General features: G+C 54.1%; 1 protein-coding gene across 1 annotated transcript in view; it reads left to right on the top strand.

The window, feature by feature from the left end:
• The first annotated feature begins 1,991 nt into the window (after window positions 1-1,991).
• Window positions 1,992-18,319, top strand: part of CR1 (complement C3b/C4b receptor 1 (Knops blood group)) — a 33,483-nt gene continuing 17,155 nt past the window's right edge. Inside the window, exons 1-25 of the mRNA XM_042013328.1 lie at window positions 1,992-2,096; window positions 3,014-3,205; window positions 3,714-3,905; window positions 4,111-4,207; window positions 4,345-4,430; window positions 4,690-4,884; window positions 5,260-5,319; window positions 5,419-5,445; window positions 5,552-5,615; window positions 5,782-5,892; window positions 6,121-6,348; window positions 6,559-6,654; window positions 6,913-7,008; window positions 7,901-8,112; window positions 9,786-10,043; window positions 10,179-10,361; window positions 10,784-10,880; window positions 11,580-11,662; window positions 11,762-11,953; window positions 12,372-12,554; window positions 12,662-12,850; window positions 12,977-13,076; window positions 13,407-13,483; window positions 14,068-14,091; window positions 17,521-17,700. Of these exons, the coding sequence (XP_041869262.1) occupies window positions 2,039-2,096; window positions 3,014-3,205; window positions 3,714-3,905; window positions 4,111-4,207; window positions 4,345-4,430; window positions 4,690-4,884; window positions 5,260-5,319; window positions 5,419-5,445; window positions 5,552-5,615; window positions 5,782-5,892; window positions 6,121-6,348; window positions 6,559-6,654; window positions 6,913-7,008; window positions 7,901-8,112; window positions 9,786-10,043; window positions 10,179-10,361; window positions 10,784-10,880; window positions 11,580-11,662; window positions 11,762-11,953; window positions 12,372-12,554; window positions 12,662-12,850; window positions 12,977-13,076; window positions 13,407-13,483; window positions 14,068-14,091; window positions 17,521-17,700 (3,280 nt within the window). The 5' untranslated portion in view covers window positions 1,992-2,038. The remainder of the gene's footprint in view (window positions 2,097-3,013; window positions 3,206-3,713; window positions 3,906-4,110; window positions 4,208-4,344; window positions 4,431-4,689; window positions 4,885-5,259; window positions 5,320-5,418; window positions 5,446-5,551; window positions 5,616-5,781; window positions 5,893-6,120; window positions 6,349-6,558; window positions 6,655-6,912; window positions 7,009-7,900; window positions 8,113-9,785; window positions 10,044-10,178; window positions 10,362-10,783; window positions 10,881-11,579; window positions 11,663-11,761; window positions 11,954-12,371; window positions 12,555-12,661; window positions 12,851-12,976; window positions 13,077-13,406; window positions 13,484-14,067; window positions 14,092-17,520; window positions 17,701-18,319) is intronic.

Below are 18,319 nucleotides of genomic sequence, written 5' to 3' on the forward strand. Positions count from 1 at the left end.
CTTGCAGTTTTGGTTTCTACCACAGGAAGATAAAGCCACGTGTGGGCCGGGCATCCCTAATCTCGTAACGTAAAGGAGCCACTTCTGCTTTCCAGAGGGAGGGAGGCAGCTCAGTCATGCTGTGAGCACATCAAGCACTCCCAGACACAGAAATACAGCTCCTAAATATCCTCCCCAGTGCTGCCACCCTGCAACAGAGGGACAGGAAATGTCATGCTCATTCCTTTGGCTGCCTACCCCAATTTTGTCCTTAAAGACCTAAAACTCCCAAAGCCTTTCTGGGTTTTTATTTATATTTAGTGATAAATGGTAGTTGTTTATAAAGTCTGTAAATTCAGCTCCCTGCTGTTCCCTTGTCATATTTTATTCTCTTTTTCAGGAAGGAATCAGCTTTTAGGTATACCCTGGCAATGTTCAGGTTTGATGTTCAGTCAGTTCTTTATCAGCACTCTGAACATTTATTTTCTAAATGCCATTCAGGGCAAGTTAAACTCAGTTATACCAAAAAAAAAAAAAAAAAAGTAGTAAAGGAGGAAATCAAATCCATGCAGGAATGTGTGGGAATGTGTTTCTGGGAAGTGGTCTGGAAAAGGAAGCTGGAATTACACCTCCCTTAATCCCATTCAGCCACCCTGGGCCTGAGCCCTGCAGCCCCTGAGCTGTGGCTCAGCCCATGCAGACCCAGGGGCCAGTCCCAGAGGGTTTTGGGAGCTGAGGCTGAGTTTCTGTGGGAGGCCTGGAGCAGCTCCAGCGCTGTTCTTGCTGGCAGGTTTTGCCGGACACCTCCCGCTGCCCCAGCCCTGCACCAGCTCGGGTCAGGCTGCTCCCTGAGTGTGTCCTTCTGCCACCAGCAGCTGCTTGGCCTGATTCCTGCCGTGCAGGGAGGGATGTCCGGGCCAGATAAAGCAAGTGGCCCTCGCTGGCTGGGCAGGCACGGAGCTGCTATCTTGGGGCTCAGCTGCTGCGTGGGAGGAGCCGATGCTCCCCCGGTTCCTGGGGCAAAAAAGGGGCAGCAAATGTGGGTGCAGAGGGGCAGGGCTGAGCCAGGCCGGTGGTACAGACGTCTCCTGTTTCCTCCTCAAGCAGGAAAACAACCCGGCTCAAGGGTCCAGCCTGTTAGCAAGAGGATTCTACTGAGCTGAAGCTGTAGCCCTTGGTTCTGTGAGCAGAGCCACTCCCTGCGGGGGCTGGGCATCATGTGAAGCCTTTGCCAGAGACTTTTCAGCATCTCCTGCCCCGTGCCAAGGTCACTGCCCTGAGCTAATACAGGAGAATTCCCCAGAATTTAAGGTGTGGTTTTTTTCCTGTTAACAGATTTCTTCAGCGTTACGCAGCCCCCATCCCCGTTCAGGCCAGTGACTGTAAAAACGCAGCCAAGGTGTCTCCAAGTAGTTTGTCATGGTGCTTACAAGGAAGTATTTTAAAGGAATACGTTATCCAAGGTGCTGGATTCCTCCCTTAGGAAAACATCTCTGCGTCTCATTGCAAATGCCTTTGTTACATCTGCTGGGGATGAAATTGTACTGGAAAGGAAAATAAAATGGAAATGAAAAAAAAAATAGAGTAAAAGAGGTAAGTTTGAGCTTCTCAGCAGAAACATCACTGTTTCCTGGATAACAAAGGGAAGCAGGAAGGTGCAGGTCGGCTGCTGCTGGCTGCCCTTTCCTCGGCGTGGCAGGACTCATTCCCCTTCCTGCCGTTTTTGCTTTGGGTCTTTTGTTTTCCTTTGGCACTTGACAGCTTTGGAAGGAGGGGGGTCTTCACCTTTAGAAGGTGCAGAGTAACGCTGAGAAGCAGCTGCTGAGGCAGCGGGTTCCCGGAGAGCCGCTCTTTGGGATGCCAGGCGTGACTGGTGGAGGGGGCACCGCGGCCACCGCGTTTTCCACACCCAGTCCCACTCCCCCCCTCACACACGGCTTTCGTCAGAGATTTCCCGGAGCTGAGCTGGCCGGGAGGGGCGGGCGGGGGCTCCGGCTGCGGAGCTCGGACCAGCCCCGCGGGAGTGGCTCCGGTGCCCGGGCAGTGCCGGGGGGCCGCGATGGGCTCCGGCCGCCGCTGCTCGCTGCTGCTGCTGCTGCTGCTGCCCGCGGCCTGGGGTGAGCCCCTGCGGAGGGGTGGGGTGTGCGGGGAGCCCGGCTCGCCGGGCGTGGGTGTTCCCTGGGTGCGGGAGCGCTCTGCGCGTCCGCGGGCGTGCGCTCGGGTGTGCGAGTGTGTGCTCCGTGCGTGATCCTTGTGAGTGTGTGTGCTCCGTGTGTGATCCATGGGAGTGTGTGTGATCCTTGTGTGATCCTTGTGAGTGTGTGTGCTCCGTGTGTGATCCATGGGAGTGTGTGTGATCCTTGTGAGTGTGTGTGAGATCCTTGTGAGTGTGTGTGCTCCGTGTGTTATCCATGTGCATATGTGTGATCCTTGTGAGTGTGTGCTCTGTGCGTTATCCTTGTGTGTGTGATCCTTGTGAGTGTGTGCTCCGTGTGTGATCCTTGTGAGTGTGTGCTCCGTGCGTGATCCATGGGAGTGTGTGCTCTGTGTGTGTGTGTGCTCCGTGTGTGATCCATGGAAATGTGTGTGAAACTTGTGAGTGTGTGCTCCATGAGAATGTGTGTGCTCCGTGTGTTATCCGTGTGTGTGTGTGCTCCGTGTGTTATCCATGGGAGCGTGTGTTATCCTTATGAGTGTGTTCTCCCTGTGTTATCCTTGTGTGTGTGTGCTCCGTGTGTTATCCATGTGCATATGTGTGATCCTTGTGTGCGTGCTCCATGTGCTCCCTGTGCTCCACGTGTGTTTTCTGTGTGCTCCGTGTGTGCCCCATACCCACATCCGTGTGTGCTCTGTGCGGGTTTGTGTGCTCTGTTCCCACGTACCTCGAGTCTGTGTGCCCCTGGCGCTGCCCCTGGGTGTGCTCCGTGTGCCCTGCTCCGTGTGCCGCCCGTTCCCACAGGCTCTGCGTGTGCCCAGCCCGGGCTACAAAAGCAGCAGCAGAAGCCCCGCTAAATCCTCGTTTATTTTCCCACAGGGGACTGCGGGCCGCTGCCAAATATCAGCCACGCCGAGCCCCGAGGGGACACCAAACACCAGGAAAGCTTCAGTGTGGGCTCCACGGTGACCTACAGCTGTGTCCCGGGTTACACCAAGCTCCCCTTTCTCTCCGACACCATCCGCTGCCTGCCAAATTCCCAGTGGTCCAGCCTGCTGGAATTCTGTGGCCGTAAGCGTTTCCCTTTCTCTGACACAAGGAGGGTGCAGGCTGCTTGTGAAAACATCCACGGCTTTGGCAATCGCTGCCTCAGGGGTTTCCTCATCTGCAGCGACACAGGATGAAGTGGTTTGGCCACTTCTCTCGCTGCCCTTTTTTCCTACACACCACCGAGGCTGTTGGAGCCCCGTGCTGGCACTTGTGTGTTAATAAATATAGAGGAACAGCTTGGGAAGCACATGGAAAAGGGGAAGGACTGCAGGGGCGAAGCACTGAGTGACCAAAGGGTTAAACAAGGGTGGAGGTTTGGCTTTGGGGACTTGGAAACTTCTACAGTGAGAATTGGCTGCACTTTCCCTCCTCAGAGAATTCCCTGGTGGAAGAGGCCAGGGAGGAGGGCACTGTTTGGGGCACCCATGTTCTTAGTGAGGCTCGTGCATTATCGCTCAGATTTATGTTCATAGTTGAAAGCTAAATATTGTTATTTTTGCTCTGTTTCTGTTGTCTCTGTGGCTGCCAGGCAGCTGTCCCCGACCGCCATCCGTGCCATTTGCTGGGATATCACCACAAGATCAAAGGCAGAACTTCTACGCCGTTAATACCACGGTGAGGTACATCTGTCGCCTGGGCTATGAAAACACCACAGACCAGCCCCCCACCAGCACCTGTCTGGACAACTTAACGTGGACAAAAGTTCCTGAGCTGTGTCAGAGTGAGTGTCTCCGTGTCATTTCACTTTCTCCAGCACTCTGTTCCAAATGCCACATCTGTATTTTAAAATTGCTCTTTTCTAATGCCATTTAACATGAAATGCCATTAACTGCCTGGTTTGACATTGCCGTACTGCCATGGAAATTAAGTCTGTGGGGTTTTTCCCAGCCTCACAGTGTCCTAAGGATAATCTTACTCTTTTTTAGAGAAATCTTGTGGTATTCCAGCCAATCCAGAACACGGCCAAATTATTGCAGATGATCACCTGCTGGGTGCAAGAGCCAAGGTGGTTTGTGACCGTGGGTGAGTGTGAAGCCGCTGCCCACTGCATCCCAGTTGCGCAGCCAGAGTCACTGGGGTGTGAACTGGGACGTGGGGCTCTGCCCATACCGAGTCCTCAGCACCCCTTGTGGCACATTCTTGGCCTTTTGCTCCTGCAGGTACAGATTAGAGGGAGCATCACCTTTCATCAGGTGTCTCCTACAGGGAAACAAAGCTGCCTGGAGTCCTCTTCCAGCTTGTCAGGGTAAGTGAAGTTGCCCAGTGCTTGACTGGAAATACCAAATATTCCAACCCAGAAATGCTCCTTTTCTGGTTTACTTCACTGAGTGAAGTCAGGTCAGCATCCCCACAAGGGGAGAGCTGCTGTCACAAAGCAGGGACTCCCCGGGAGCATCACTGCTGCCTTCTGCCTGTGAAAGCCTGACAGAAGCAGCGTCCCCTCAGGCTGCTGAGAAGAGCATCCCAGGGGTCACCTCCTGAACTCTTTTCTCTTCCTCCCACAGCTATTTCCTGTCCCCCTCCTCCAGCCATCCCCCACGGGCAGCACAGTGGTAACAGCTCGGAGGAGTTTGTGTTCGGCTCCGTCACAACCTACACGTGCGAGCCGGGGCTGGAGCTCGTGGGACAGGACACCCTGAGCTGCACCACGGAGAACGGGACCCACGGCACCTGGAGCGGGGCCCCTCCCGAGTGCCGGGGTGAGCACTCATCCCTCTCCTCACAACCATCCCGGTCCCCAGCAGTTTTTCTTGCACAAGCAGGCATGGTTTTACATTTTCCCTTCAAGAGGAACAGGCAGAAATGTAATTAACCATGTGTGAAATGTAGCAGTGACTTCAAAGCTGGTGGAGTGAACTTAGAAGGGATTTATATCTCGTGTCCAGCAACACCCTGGCAATAAAGCCAAGTAGAACAGCAGAATCCCCTCTGTCCATAAGGCCTGGAGTGTCACAAGAGGTCCCTGTCCCTGTCCATGTGATGTTGACTCCTCACTGAGCGATTATGTACATTATGTGTGAGTTGAGCACCACATAAAACAGCATTTTGAGTGCTTTTCCTTTGTCTCTCTCTAGTTAAAACCACAGCAGAGACAAACCAAACCAAACCTTTGGAAGACAACCCTTACTGGCTGGGTAAGAGCTCCATTTCTTAAAAGTCCTGTTAATTGCTGTAATTGCACCACATTTTGGGCTTCATATTTTTAACACCCATTTCATTGTTTCCCTCCCCAGCAAGCATCCTCATTCCGAGTTGCATCGGTAAGTAGCTTAAAAGTGAAAGTACGTTTTCCTACCCCAAAGCTGTTTGCTATTAAATACCTGGAGTCAATGGTTGATTTCACTCTCCCTTTCCCTTCTTTGTTAGTTCCCCCAGTAGTCCTTGGAATTCTAGCTGGGATCATCATGAGACGGAAAGAGAGTGAGAAGCAGTAAGCGACACTAAGCTGCCCCTCGTAAATCGTAACCTTCCCTAGGGATAAGTGACTATTTCCTTTCAAGCCCTGCACCTTCATTACATTTGCATGGTTAGCACTATCTTTTCGTGTTGCTAAGTTTCTTTTTTTTCTACAAATTTTCTCCTCTCTGTCTCTTCAGCTCTTATGATGTGAGTTTACAAAAGCACGAGACGAAGGGAAGGGATGCAGTGATGCGCCCGGAGGTAACGCATGAGAAGAAGCAGCCCAAGCCCTGGAATTACTATTTTTGGTAGGTTTGCTTGTTCACCTGCCCAAAACCTTGTGTCAGACTTCTGGCGACAGCCAGGGGTCTCACTGGTGCTGAGCACACCCGTGCAGAACATCTCTGAGCAGTTTTTGACTTTCAAACATCACGATGAACATCCCGCTGTCCAAAGGGCGCCGGCTGCCTCACAGGAGGGTTCGGGCTTTGCTGGCTGCTCTCTGGAGGGATTTCCACTGCATCTCTCATCCACAGCCACACAGGGAATTGCCACGTGTGTCCCAGCTGTGAGGAGCAGCTCCACGGTGACCTGTCCCCTCTCTTGGAGCCCGCGCGCCGCGGCTGCACCGCCTGCCAGGACTGGCTGAGCTCCCAGCCCCAAAAACCCCGCACCTACTCAGTCCCCAGCATTGGGGACGGGGACAGACCAAGCACAGCAGGCACCAGGTACAGCATCAACAGGGGCTTGCTCCTGCTCCCCTGGTATGGGCCCATGGAAAGCAAAACAAGGGGAAAGGGGGAGAAAGCATCTTTGTGTGGAGAGAGTGAGTTTGGCGGTTGGAATTCATGTGGTTGCTGTTTTAGAGGCAGCAAGTGTTTGATATTTAGAAAGCAGTGGCTCTGTCGGGCAGTAGGTGTTTTTGGAAAGCCACACACTCAGGTTGTTCTCTCTCTCTCTCTCTCTGCATTCAGCTCTCCTGCCAAAGCTGTGGATGTGCTAAGGGGAGATGGCACAGGAGAAGCTGCTCCGTGGTGGAGTGAGGCAGAGCAGCCCATGGACCACAAAAGGTCAGTCTTCCACCTAAAAATACCCAGTTGCCGCAGTTGGCCTGGACAAAAATCACTTCAGAATGGAGTAGAACTGTGCTTATCAGAGAATCCTGGAATGGTTTGGGTTGGAAGGGACCTTAAAGCTCATCTCCTTCCCCCCCCCTGCCATGGGCGGGGACACCTTCCCCTATCCCAGGTTGCTCCAAGCCCCAGAAGCATGGCCTGGAAGGCACATCCATGCTCTCAGTGCACATCCTCAATGATTCTTCTCCACAGTGACCACATCTGTCCCATCTGTGAGAGCTGGCTGCGTGCCCACACTGGCCAGGATGGCAACAGTGCTGTGACACCGGGGGAGTGGCGGGACAAGGGGTGAGTGTGGCCAGTGCAGGCAGCTCCTGTCCAGCTCCTCTCAGCAGCAGCACTGCAGTGTGTGCCCAGTGCCCTCAAAACTGAGAGTTCACTGCTTTACTTAAAATAGAAATAGGTGGCAGTGTGTGAATGTTGGTGGCATTTGCTCCCAGCCCTGTGCCAGGGCAGAAGTGTGGGGCCTGTTCGAGCAGAGAGATGTGAAACCGGGTGAGGTTTATTCAGATGGTGCTTGTGGGGTTTCCTTGGGTGTCTCTGAAGCAGCCTGTGCCCCTCAGCTGTGCTCACCTGGCTCGGCCTTGTGTTCTTTGGAGCTCTGGTTTTGGTTAAGCAGCAAAGAGCCCAAGTGAGACCCTACAGCAGGAGCCTCTTTTCACCCATTGCCCAGGGCTTTTCCCACTTGTGGGTATGGTTCATTTGCCTGTGGCAAGGTCAGGTTTCGGGCCAGAGCAGTGATGACGTGAGCAAGGTAAGCCTATTGGCTCAGTTTATTTATTTATCTTCTGACATTTGCCCATGAGAGACCGGTGCTCTCTCAGGCTCACAAAGCTTCCTTAAGAGAGTCACCACTGACAGAGGCAAATTCATAGGAGAAAACAGACCAACATGGTTTGACATGCATCTGCTTGCTTTGGCTTTAGGAAGTGTGAACTCCTTGTTGCTGTGTTTGGGTTTTTTTTTTTCATTTATTCTTGTGAGTGCCTGGCTGTGGGCCCCAATCCTGGGGGAGCAGTTCCAGATCTGCATTCTTGAATCACTGCTTATTTGAGTTTAAAAAGTGCAATTGTGAAGGAAAACAGCTTTTGTGGGTGCTGGAGCCTGTGCAGGGTGCTTTGGAGAGGGGCAGGTTCTGTCACGATCCCGTTGGGACTCACCCTCACCTCTCTCCCCACAGCCCATGGGGCACTGTCTGCCCTCCCTGCACGGACCAGCAGCTCCTGTCGCTTGTCCACGGGGACACATCCAGCAGCCCTGTGTGTCCCCTGGCCGCGGAGGGGAGCCTGGTCCACCTGGTCCCTCTGCACAGCCCCGGCTGCCACGTCTGCCCCGTGTGCGCGGTGCCCACCCACGCTCACCTGTGCCAGCCCCAGCGCCTGGCACCCGACGGTAGGAGCTGCACGGGGCACCCCAAACACCCCGGGGTCTCTGGGGAGGGGGCCAGGGCTCCACAAACCCTCCCCAGGCCGAGGGACTCGCCCTGATTACTGCTTGTTTCCCGTTGCAGGATAAATCCAGCGGCTGAGGAGGGAAGGGGAGTTCTGACACCGATCCCTGGTGCTGTCAGGGGTTCGGTTCTTAGTGCAATAAAGAGACCTGAAGTCAAGGGTCTGACTTCACCTGACTTGGCAAAGAAGCAGAAAAATCAAACATACTTCAAACCCAGCTCTGTGTTGGCTTAATACCTACTTTTTTGTTTATTTTTGTATGAACAAAGTATTTTTGCAGCTCTTAAAGCCAGAGTTCAAAAAGTCAGTAAACGTTTCTTTCCACTAGGAAAATAATTTCCTCTTTGCACAATCTTATGTGATTTATTTGTATTTTTAAACTACTTTTTTTGACTGGGGTTCTTTTCCTAGTGTGCAGATAGAAGTACAAGATTTACAGTATTTCTAGTAAAACTGTTCTGTAAATAAAAGGAATGTAAAATAAGGAATACTGCTATCCTGGCTCTGGGGTTTATTTCATAGTTACTAATCAAGCCTTTTGCAGTCTCATTCTTTGGCGGATGTATTCAAGTTCATTAATTACTTCTGCTCAGTTAATTGCTGTTGTTGCACTGGTGTCCCATGCCTGGCCTTTTCTGAGAATGGCAATGATGGAGGTGGGGCAGCGCTGCTGGGTGGGAGCCCGTGTGCATTCTGGGCAGCACCTGGGCATGTGCCAGGGAAGGTGTGAGCTCTGCCCAGGTAGAACCTTTTCCCTGGGTGGACCCTGAGTGTTCCTGCACTGGTTTTATTTTATCTGCCTAAAAAAACAGGCTGCAGCTGCAGCGGGGTGTTCAGAGAATTAAACTACGTGTTCCATGCTCAGCTTGTGCTCCCCTTTTGCTTTGCTATGGGGACAAAATATTGATAAAGCAGAAGCTGAAACATTTACCTTTCTGCTTTATCGGTGTTTGCAGGAGATTGGGTTGGGGTTTTGGTTATTCTGGAGAAATAGGGGCAGTGCCACAGGGAAACAAAAGTGCCAGACCCTTATCAGACTCTGCTGTTGTGTTTGTTATCGTACAGGGATACAGAGCATTCCCGTGGGGTTGTGCTGGCAGGTGGGGTCCTGCTGAGAGGAGAGGGAGAGGCAGTGGCCACCCGGCTTTTCCGAGCGTGACCAGATTTACAGCGCACAGGCCATTCACGCACCCGGCGTTGCATGTTTTGCTGCACGTGTGGGTGGTGCAGCACCGTGACAGGAGGACAAGGGCTCTTCCAAGGAAACCTTGGTGACCTCGCGCTGAATCCCAAGGGTAGGATGAAGAACGGGAAACTTTCCCAAGGCGGACACTCCCCGAGTTCAGAGAGCTGATTACGGGAAGGCGTGCACCGCATGCTGGCTTACGCAGCCCGGGGATAAATTCCTTCCCTGGAACCGGGCGGGTGCGGCAGGAGGGGCCGGGGGGCGGGGGGAAGGAACCCCGACCCCAGCGGCAGCCGCCCCTGGTTCGCCGTTCCTCGCTCGTCGAGCGGTGCCATTCCCCAATGATATAAAGCGGCAGCGCCGTAGGAGCGGCCAGAGCCGGTGTGGGAGCGGCCGCGGCCACCGGCGGAGGAGCCGCTGCACCCGCTGACCGTCCCGGGGACCCTGCCCGCAGCCCCGGGGGCTCAGCCGAGCCAAAGCTCCCTCCGTAGCCGGAGAAAAAAACGCCTCTTCGTGCAACAGCCGCGAGGGGAATCCGTGGCTGAGCCGCCCTCCGCCCGTCCCGGAACGAGCCGCGCTCCGCATCCCTGCGCATCCCGCGGAGCCAGCACCGGCCCCGGGAGCGGCCCCGGCCATGGCGCTGCGCTGGCTCTGCGCGCTGCTGCTGGCGCTGCCCGGAGCCGCGGGTGAGCGGGGACACGGGGGGACAGGGGCTGGACACGGGGGGACTTGGGGATGGGGCTCCGCGGGATGGACCCGCGGGGAAACGGGGATGGGGCAGCGGCTGCGCGGCCCCGCCGTCATCACCCTTCTGCCCGCAGGTGTCTGCTCGCAGCCGCCCAGGATCGTCTTTGCGGAGCCGATCACGCCCCTCGAGCAGTCCTACCCCGAGGGGGCCGTGGTGAAGTACAGGTGCCGCCCGGGCTACGTGAGGAACGGCGAGGAGTCCCCCTATGTCACCTGTCTCGCCAACTCCTGGTCGAGGAATTCCGCCTTCTGCACCAGTGGGTTCCGGGACTGGGGAGAGCACATCCCTTGCAGCACCCCAAGCCCCTTCAGGGCTCAGAATTGGGTGGGTGGGTCTCTTCCTGTTCCCATCCCCTTCACGCTGTTTTCCCATGGACCAAGACGTTTGTCCCGAGCCCATGGGTTCTCTCTCTGTCCTTTGTGGGTAAGCACATAAACCCCAACTTTTTTCTCACTTGTCCTCAGCTCTGTCTTTGCTGTTACTTGCTTTTCTTTCAGTTCCTCATAAGTTAACGTGGATCTTGTATCTCTTCTGCAAGTGCTGGCACTTGGCTCTGAGGGTAGTCAGGGACCTGATAATCAGGTCACCTATTCTGCAATGACACTGAACATCTGCTGTCACCTGCATTCCACTCTGATCCTATAAAGCAAAGCCAATGCCGAGCACTTGTCCTTTCAGGAAAGTCCTGCGGGCAACCGCACATTGAGAATGGCAACTTTCACGCCAGGACCGACCTGCTTTTTGGGGCCACCGTGACCTTCACCTGTCACGCTGGGTAGGTGTCACCCCGGGTTGCCGCTGGGTCGAGGCTGGGTGACAGCAGCCAGAGGACACTCAGAGGCTCTGAGTGCTGGGGGCTGCTCCTTGGCTCTCAGGTGTTCAGATCAGGGACCACGGGGGTCGGGCTGTCCCCCTGATTTGCTGTCAAACCAAACAATTTTCTGGGCCCTCGTGTGGACTTTGCAGGTTGTTTGTTAGCTGCTTTGCAAAGAATTGTGCTCGTTTCCTGTGGCTGCTCATTAGTAATTGAGGGGTGTGTCAGGGTGAGTCAGGCTGCCTGTGTGGCAGCCGAGGGCTTGCGGAAAAAAGGGCTGTGGTGTCCTGGGGATGCCCGGAGCAGGGTGAGAGGGAAGGAGAGGCCTTCAGGAAGAGCGGTGACACCTGAATCTGCTCAGAAGATGAATTCCTGTTTGGGTGTACTGCTGCACGGACGGGACTGAACAGACTCAGGGTGAGAGGAGGTCCTGCTCGTGGTCCTGTGAGTTTGTATCCACCCATTGCAAGTATTTCCTTCAACTTCGTCATATATTACATTTCTTTAGGTGTGGACAAAATCATATTTTATAGGAGACCCAGCTGATTACACCCTAGGGTTCCCCTCCTCCAGAGAATACAATTAGAAACTCTTCAACTTCCTCAAGCTCCCGAGGGTTTTTCACTTTTTTCAGAGAGATTGCACCTTTCCTTTCCTCAGGTTCCGACTGGTTGGGCCGCCGTCTGCAGAGTGTGTGGTGAGAAATGGGAAAGTTTCTTGGAGTGCTGTTCCATCCTGTGAGAGTAAGCAGATCTTAACTGGTTTATGGACATCTCTTCCTCAAAGCTAAACCTACATGATGGAAATGTTCTTTCATTTCTTACCGTTTCCTTCCCCTGCAGTTATTCTCTGCCCACCACCGCCTGCAATTAAGAATGGGCATCTCCTCAGCGAGAATGAAGAGTTTGCCTTTGGCATGGCTGTAAGATACAGCTGCAACAAAGGTTTATCTCTTATTGGAGAAGCCACAATCTTCTGTAACAGTGGTAGGAACTTCCAGGGAGTTTGGAGCGGTCCAGCCCCTGAATGCAAAGGTAAATAAATGTTAAATGTGCTTTCCTGATGGGCTGCCAAATAGGAGAAGGTGGATTTGAGCCTGAAAGGGTTCCCAGCAGTGGGCTGCCAGGTTGTGGTCAGAGGCAGGGCTTGGTTTACTAGATTCTTCAGCCCACAGAAAGCTCCCTCTCCCTGCCCACGCCCAGGGCTTCTGCAAATGAGAAATGAAGTGCTCAGAGGTTCTTAATGATGTCTCTGTTCTCTCGCTCCACTGGGGACTTGCCCATTTCAAAGTGACAGTTCTGATCTAGTAGGTGACATCCTGCCCATGGCAGGGGGTTGGAACCAGAAAATCTTCCAACCCAGACCATTCTGTGATTCTCCCAGCAAGCTTCTCGCGTCACATCTCTGGTAATAATGTAATAAATATTCTTATTGTTTTATCTTCACTTCCAGAAGTCAAATGTGAAAATCCAGAAGTGACAAATGGGAAAAAGTTATCTGGCTTCAGATCTGAGTACACGTATGGAGATCAAGTGAGCTTTGAGTGCAATCCTGGCTATTCCATGAAAGGCAGCAGTGCTGTTACCTGTGATGCAAACAGCACCTGGACACCACCTCTGCCAACCTGTGATGAAAGTGAGCACAGACAAATTTATTTCTGTGCTCCAAAGCTGCAGTTCACTGTTGTTAGTCCAGGCCTTTGGGTATCTTCTGTAACCAGCCCTGTGTTTGTCTCCCTTTAGTCCGCTGTGGTCGTCCCCCAGAATTCCCTTTTGCCTCCCCAACAACGGCAGTGGGTGAGAGCTCTGCTTTCGGGACGAAAGTGATGTATCACTGCAAGCCAGGCTTCAAGCTAGCGCCTGGAAGTTCCTCTGCTGTCACCTGTCAGAGGAACGCATCCTGGTCTGCTGCAAACCCACCATCCTGTACCCGTGAGCATCTCCACTTCATCCTGACGGTGGGAGGGGTCTGGACATGCTTGGGGTGTCCCTCTGAAATTTGGGTCATGTCCATCTCCGGGTTTGAAGTAATTCCCGTGCTGCTTTCTTTTCCTCCAGGACAGCAGTGCTCTGCTCCCAGGGTAGAGCACGGGAATGTGGTCGGAAATGCCAAGACTTTCCCGTTTGAAGGAGTTGTGACATTCACCTGCAACCCTCCGTGAGTGGATCCCTGCTCAGTAGGGACCGGCTCGGGGGGCTGGGACTGGGATCACAGGCAGCACCATCCCTCCTGTGCAATTCTCCAGTGAAACCCTGTATTTTGGGCCTCAGTGTGGCAACACACGTGTGTTGGGTGACAAACAGCACTGAGCTGCTCCAGCCTGGCTCCTATGAGCGCCCTCATTCAGTGGCTTTGCTGTGGCCAGGTCCCATTTCACAGCGGGACAGTTCTGGTAAATCCCTTGCCTGTGTGCAGTGGTGGGGAGCGTGGGGAAAAACCCTGCTGGGTCATCTTCTGCGAAGTACTAAACTTCTTCTCTTTCCTTAGGTACAAATTGAAGCAGTCTTCTGCCACATGTGTGGTAGCAGGAGATGGAGTCGATTGGGATCCAGCACCTCCATACTGTAAGAGGGACAATCCCTGCACAGAGTCATTAAACAGCAGCTGGCACTGCTCTGGTGGAGCTGCCTTGCTGGTGGCCTTGGGCTGCTCCTACCTGTGCTTCTTTATCAACCAGCTGTAAAAATCAGCATTTCAATCCTAACTCAGGCTGGGAGGCCTCAGGTGCAATACTCTTGTACAATTCAGGAATCATTCTGACAAAAGAGAAAGAGCAAGGCAAGAGCAGAAATTAGGGGGAAAACCTTCACAAGAGGAAAGCTTTTTGTCTCCAGTACCAGGGAGAGATGAAGATAATCAGATGTGAGAACTGTTCACTCAGTTTGGTGTAACGCTGAAATTGGGTGTTACGAAATGTTTCTTCTGGCCTGACTGGGCACCTCAGTGATTTATTCCATGGGGAGATCCTGCAATAAATCCATCTGGCTTTTAACCTGTGGAGCTGGGCTGTGCAAGGGTCCCGTTCTGTGTGTTGCTGATGTTTTCCATGTGCACTGGCTCCAGTCTGAGACGCTGCACGTTGTGTAATTCATGAATTGCTGTGCTGGATGGGTGCAGAGTTTCATGTTTTGTCTCATTTCCTTTCCAGGTGGAGCGAACACGATCATTGTTGGTGAGTAGTGGAGAGCCAGGGGTTGGACTTGATCTTTGTGGGTCTTTCCAACTCGACATATTCTGACATTCTGGATTCCTGAGCCCCTCCCTTACCCAGCTCCTGCCTGCCTTTGTTATTGTGTCCTGTGTGTTCTGCTTGAAATCGGCTTCAAAGCTGCAGTCTGTGCTCATCTTGGTGTTGTTGGTGCTTTAAATCAGGATGTGAAAGGGAAGGGGGAGCTAAAGGGGACCAGGGAGGGAAAAGACTGAAACTTCTTCTTTGTGTCTTGTAGGAATCCTCCCCTTCCTCCTGGCAATGCTGGTTATGAACATCTAGGTGAGGGAAGGGGCGCAGTGAGAAGGCACCTGTAGACACGTTGGACTTGATCCCAGTGCTCCCAGTGCTCCCAGTGCTCTGCTTTTCCCTCCTGTGAAAGTGGCCTTGAAGCAGCAACCGCCCACCCTCGGCTGGCAAAGCCCAGCCAGGAAACCCTCGCAGTGCTGTGTGGGGCTGGAGTGGTTTGGAAGCTCCCTGCCACCATGCTGCCCAGAAATCAGGGCCCTTATCCCCGTGTGAAGTCACAGAGACGCCAAAGGCCTTCACGCTGCAAGAGAGGGAGCTCGAGAAATCCCTGCGCTTTGGGTGCTGCACGTGTTGGGCTCCTCAGCGCCACTGAGGGCACGCTGGGCCTGGGGCTGGTCAGGACTTGGGGGTCCCTGAAGTGTCCTGAGGTGGGAAGTGCAGCCCCTGCTGAAGGATCAGCAGGGAACGTCCTCCTGAGAGTGATCTGTGCTTGCTTCGATCCAAGGAGGATGCGCGAGTCCGGCCTTATCTCTGAGTACTGACAGCACGGAAAGCCACGCAGTGCTCAAGGTTGGGAAAGACCTCCAGGATCATCGAGTCCAGCCTTTGACCGAACACCACCTTGTCCAGCAGGATTTTGGGCTCTTGCTCTGCTCAGGGCAGGGCTGGGGGACGGCTCTTGCTCTGATCCCAAGTAGGTGCAGATGGACATCAAGCCAAATCCCTGATGGGATCCCCTGTCCTCCGTGGGGAACAGGACACCAACCCCACAGCTTTTGGGCACTTTGTTTTCATCCTGCCTGACCTGACCCAGTCGTGGTTGTGCTGAGGACGGCGTGTGAGCACAGAGAGAGGTGAGGGAGGAGCCATGTGGACAAAATGCCCAGGATTTGTGTGGCTGATGGAAAGGCCATGCTGAGGCATTGGGGTCCTTTCCTGCTTGTAACTCAGCCTGGCTAAAGGATCACTGAATAAGCTGAAGGGGTGTCATAAACTGGAGTTAAGATTAGAAGGTTTCCTTTTTAGAAGGAAAACAACACAGTGGTGGAATTTTGACTGTTTAAGCCTGAGACACTCAGAATTTTAGCTGCTGGTAAAGCAAAATGTTGAGGTTTGGGGTTTTGTGTGCTGCAGAGGTAAATCACCCATCTGGGAGCTCCTCATGATGCGCACTTGGGAACAGGAACCATCCAAAATGTGTCTACTACAGGCCTTTGGTTTCTCCATTTTCCCCAGTGCCTTCCTGCCAGCAGGAACATTCCTCTGATAAGGAGGAAACCCACAAATAACCATTTCCATCCACACGTCAGCCTTGTTCCAAACACACCCCAAAGTTCTCCCTTCCCAGCAGAGCACTGTCCTGTTCAGCTGTCACAGGGCCACTGCAGATCCTGTTTCTTCAGCCTTGCAGAACAAGCACTTGCACATTGCTGGTTATTTTTATTTCTCTCTTACCATAAGCCACGGGAGTGACTAAACGGACCAGACACAACCTAAAGCCTCACAGCTCTGGGTTGTGCTTGGCTTTGCTATTTTAATCCCAGCACATTTACTCCTACTGCATATTCCAAAGTGATTTTTTTTTTTCAAATGATTTAGCATGTGATTTGGGGATCAGCTTGGAATTATCTCCCCACAACCAAATGAAAGGAATTGTGAATGCTGTGACAGAGCTTTACAGGTGTGGTCACCAAGATTTACCATGGAGAGGGTTTATTTACTGTATTTGCAATCAATTGTACATAATTCTACTTTATAATCTGAGTGCAAACGACCCAGTGCAATTCTGAAGTGTGAATGTTGGATTTGTAAGCATTGGAAGCTCTCTGTCAATAAAAGGGATAAAAGGACTTGAGCAGTTCTTGTCTCGCTGTTTGTTTTAGGCTCAGAAAGTGTCACCTGTGTGAGGTGGGGAGCTGGAACTGCTGGGGCTGCTCCTTCAGCACAAAGTCCTGTCTGGGGAGTTTAATTCTTCCTGCCAGTGGTGAGGGATGAGCCCAGGGTCAGGTCAGGAGGATTTGGGGCCCATTTTTATGGGAGGAGGGAATGCCCCACTCTGCCCATCCCATACCTGGGCAGCTGAATTGTGCCGTGTCCCTTTAGGTGCCGCCACCTGGGGACCTGGGACAGAGCTTGGGCCACTTTTGCTAAGGGAGGACGCTCTGCACCGTGGGCACAGGGCAGCTACAGCGCCTCTGCTCACACTCGCCCCTTTTTCACCCCTCTTTCCGCATCCTCCTTTACCAAAACCAGCAGCAGCAGCAGCGTGAGGCACCTGCAGCCTCCCCGGGGGTGCTGGCTGTGCCTGCGTGTGCTGGGGAGCCCGCAGGTTCCTGTCCCACAGCCCTGGGAAGTCCCTCAGCAGCGTCTCGTTCCGCACACGGGGGCAGTGGGGGGAACTGGGATGCCCATATCTGCCCCGTGCCCCCGGGAGCCGCCGTCTGTGCCGGGGATGGTGCTCACCTTCACCCTCTGCCTGCTGGGCAGCTCCGCTCTGCTCCTCGGCACCGCGTCCGGGACTCAAGGTAAGGCAGACCAGCAGCTCTGCTCCTCTGGGGCCTTCCTCCCACGGCCCTCCTCTTCTTCATCGCTGATCCCTGTGCTTTTCCCTGCGGGGGAAAACGGAAGCCCTGCGCCGGTCCCAGGTGGAGCTCGGCATCACGGAGCCTCCGAGCTCCTCTGCTGATGACAGAGACCCTCTGGGACAGCACCAGAGCCACACGTCCGTGGCCTGGGAATGGCACCCCCAGCCCAGGCTGGGCACCCCCACCCAGCTCCCTGGCACAGCCGTGTGCTCCTGGCAGCACAGATCCCTGCACTGCTGTTGGGTCGGTCCTGGACTACCCTGCCAATGTTTTCCTGGGCAGGATTGGGCCCTTAGGATGGGCTTCAGAGCCTGCAGAACGGCCAGGACCTCGCTGGGTGGTTGACATGAGATCCTGGACACGCAGATTTTTGGCAGCTGAGGAAGCCGCGGGGTCCCCCAGGAGCACAGGGAGGGTCCTGCAGCCCCAGGGACCCCCGCCCCAGCTGCAGCCTGCAGTGCACCCCACTGCTGCCGGGCACCAGGCTGCACGGACGCCCTCCATCACGGCAGGAACCCCCGGGAGCTGTGTCGGTAAACATTTCCTTTCCCTTCCCCAGCTGCCCGGTGCCGGTCCCCACTGGTCCCGTATGGGAGGGTGTACCCTGTCCGCTATTACTACAACAGATTGGACACCGTGACCTTCACCTGCAAGCCGGGGTACACCCTGCAGGGCCCCCACAGCAGCACCTGCGGAGCTGACTCCAAGTGGAACCCCCCTCTGCCGCAGTGCAAAAAGGGTGAGCGTCCCGGGGGTGTGAGCAGTGGCGGCCGCCAGGAAAGCTCCCTCTTCTGTCCTCTCAGATTCAGTGGGAAGGCAGAGCCGGGATGGATCTGTCCTGGCTTCCCTTCCCAACCAAAGTGCTGCCAGCGTGGCTGGCAGAGACAGAAACACGCTGGGGTGGGACATGGGGATGGCTGTGCCCTGTCTGGGGCTCCGAGAGGGATGGGGAGAAGTTAACCCCGTGGGATGGCAGGATCTGAATCCTGGCGGGATTCCTGTCACTCTGCTCCCGGGCAGATGTGGGGCATTTTCACCTTCACTGAGGAACGGGAAGTAATCACAGCTTCTCACTGCTCTTGCTGCTTCCACGTCCTTGTGGATCCCTGCCAAACCCTGTGATGTGCCCGTTGTCCTGTCGGGACTGCCATTACTGCCAGCAATTTCTTCCAGGTGCAGCTGCACCTTTAGAGAACTAAAGCCTTGATCCAGCAAATGGAACGCAGAGCAGAATTCGGGATATCACTCTGACTTTACCCAAGCTGGCCCAGCAGTACCCAAACCAGCAAAGAGCTCACCCGCAGGACTCCTCCTTTCCCTCTGCAGAGGTGACATGTCCTCGGCCACCAAGCATCGCC

The sequence above is a fragment of the Corvus kubaryi genome, unplaced genomic scaffold (assembly GCF_017639235.1).
Source record: "Corvus kubaryi isolate FWS band 111438036 unplaced genomic scaffold, C.kubaryi_AGA036_p1.0 split1-37355, whole genome shotgun sequence".
Lineage (NCBI taxonomy): Eukaryota > Metazoa > Chordata > Aves > Passeriformes > Corvidae > Corvus > Corvus kubaryi.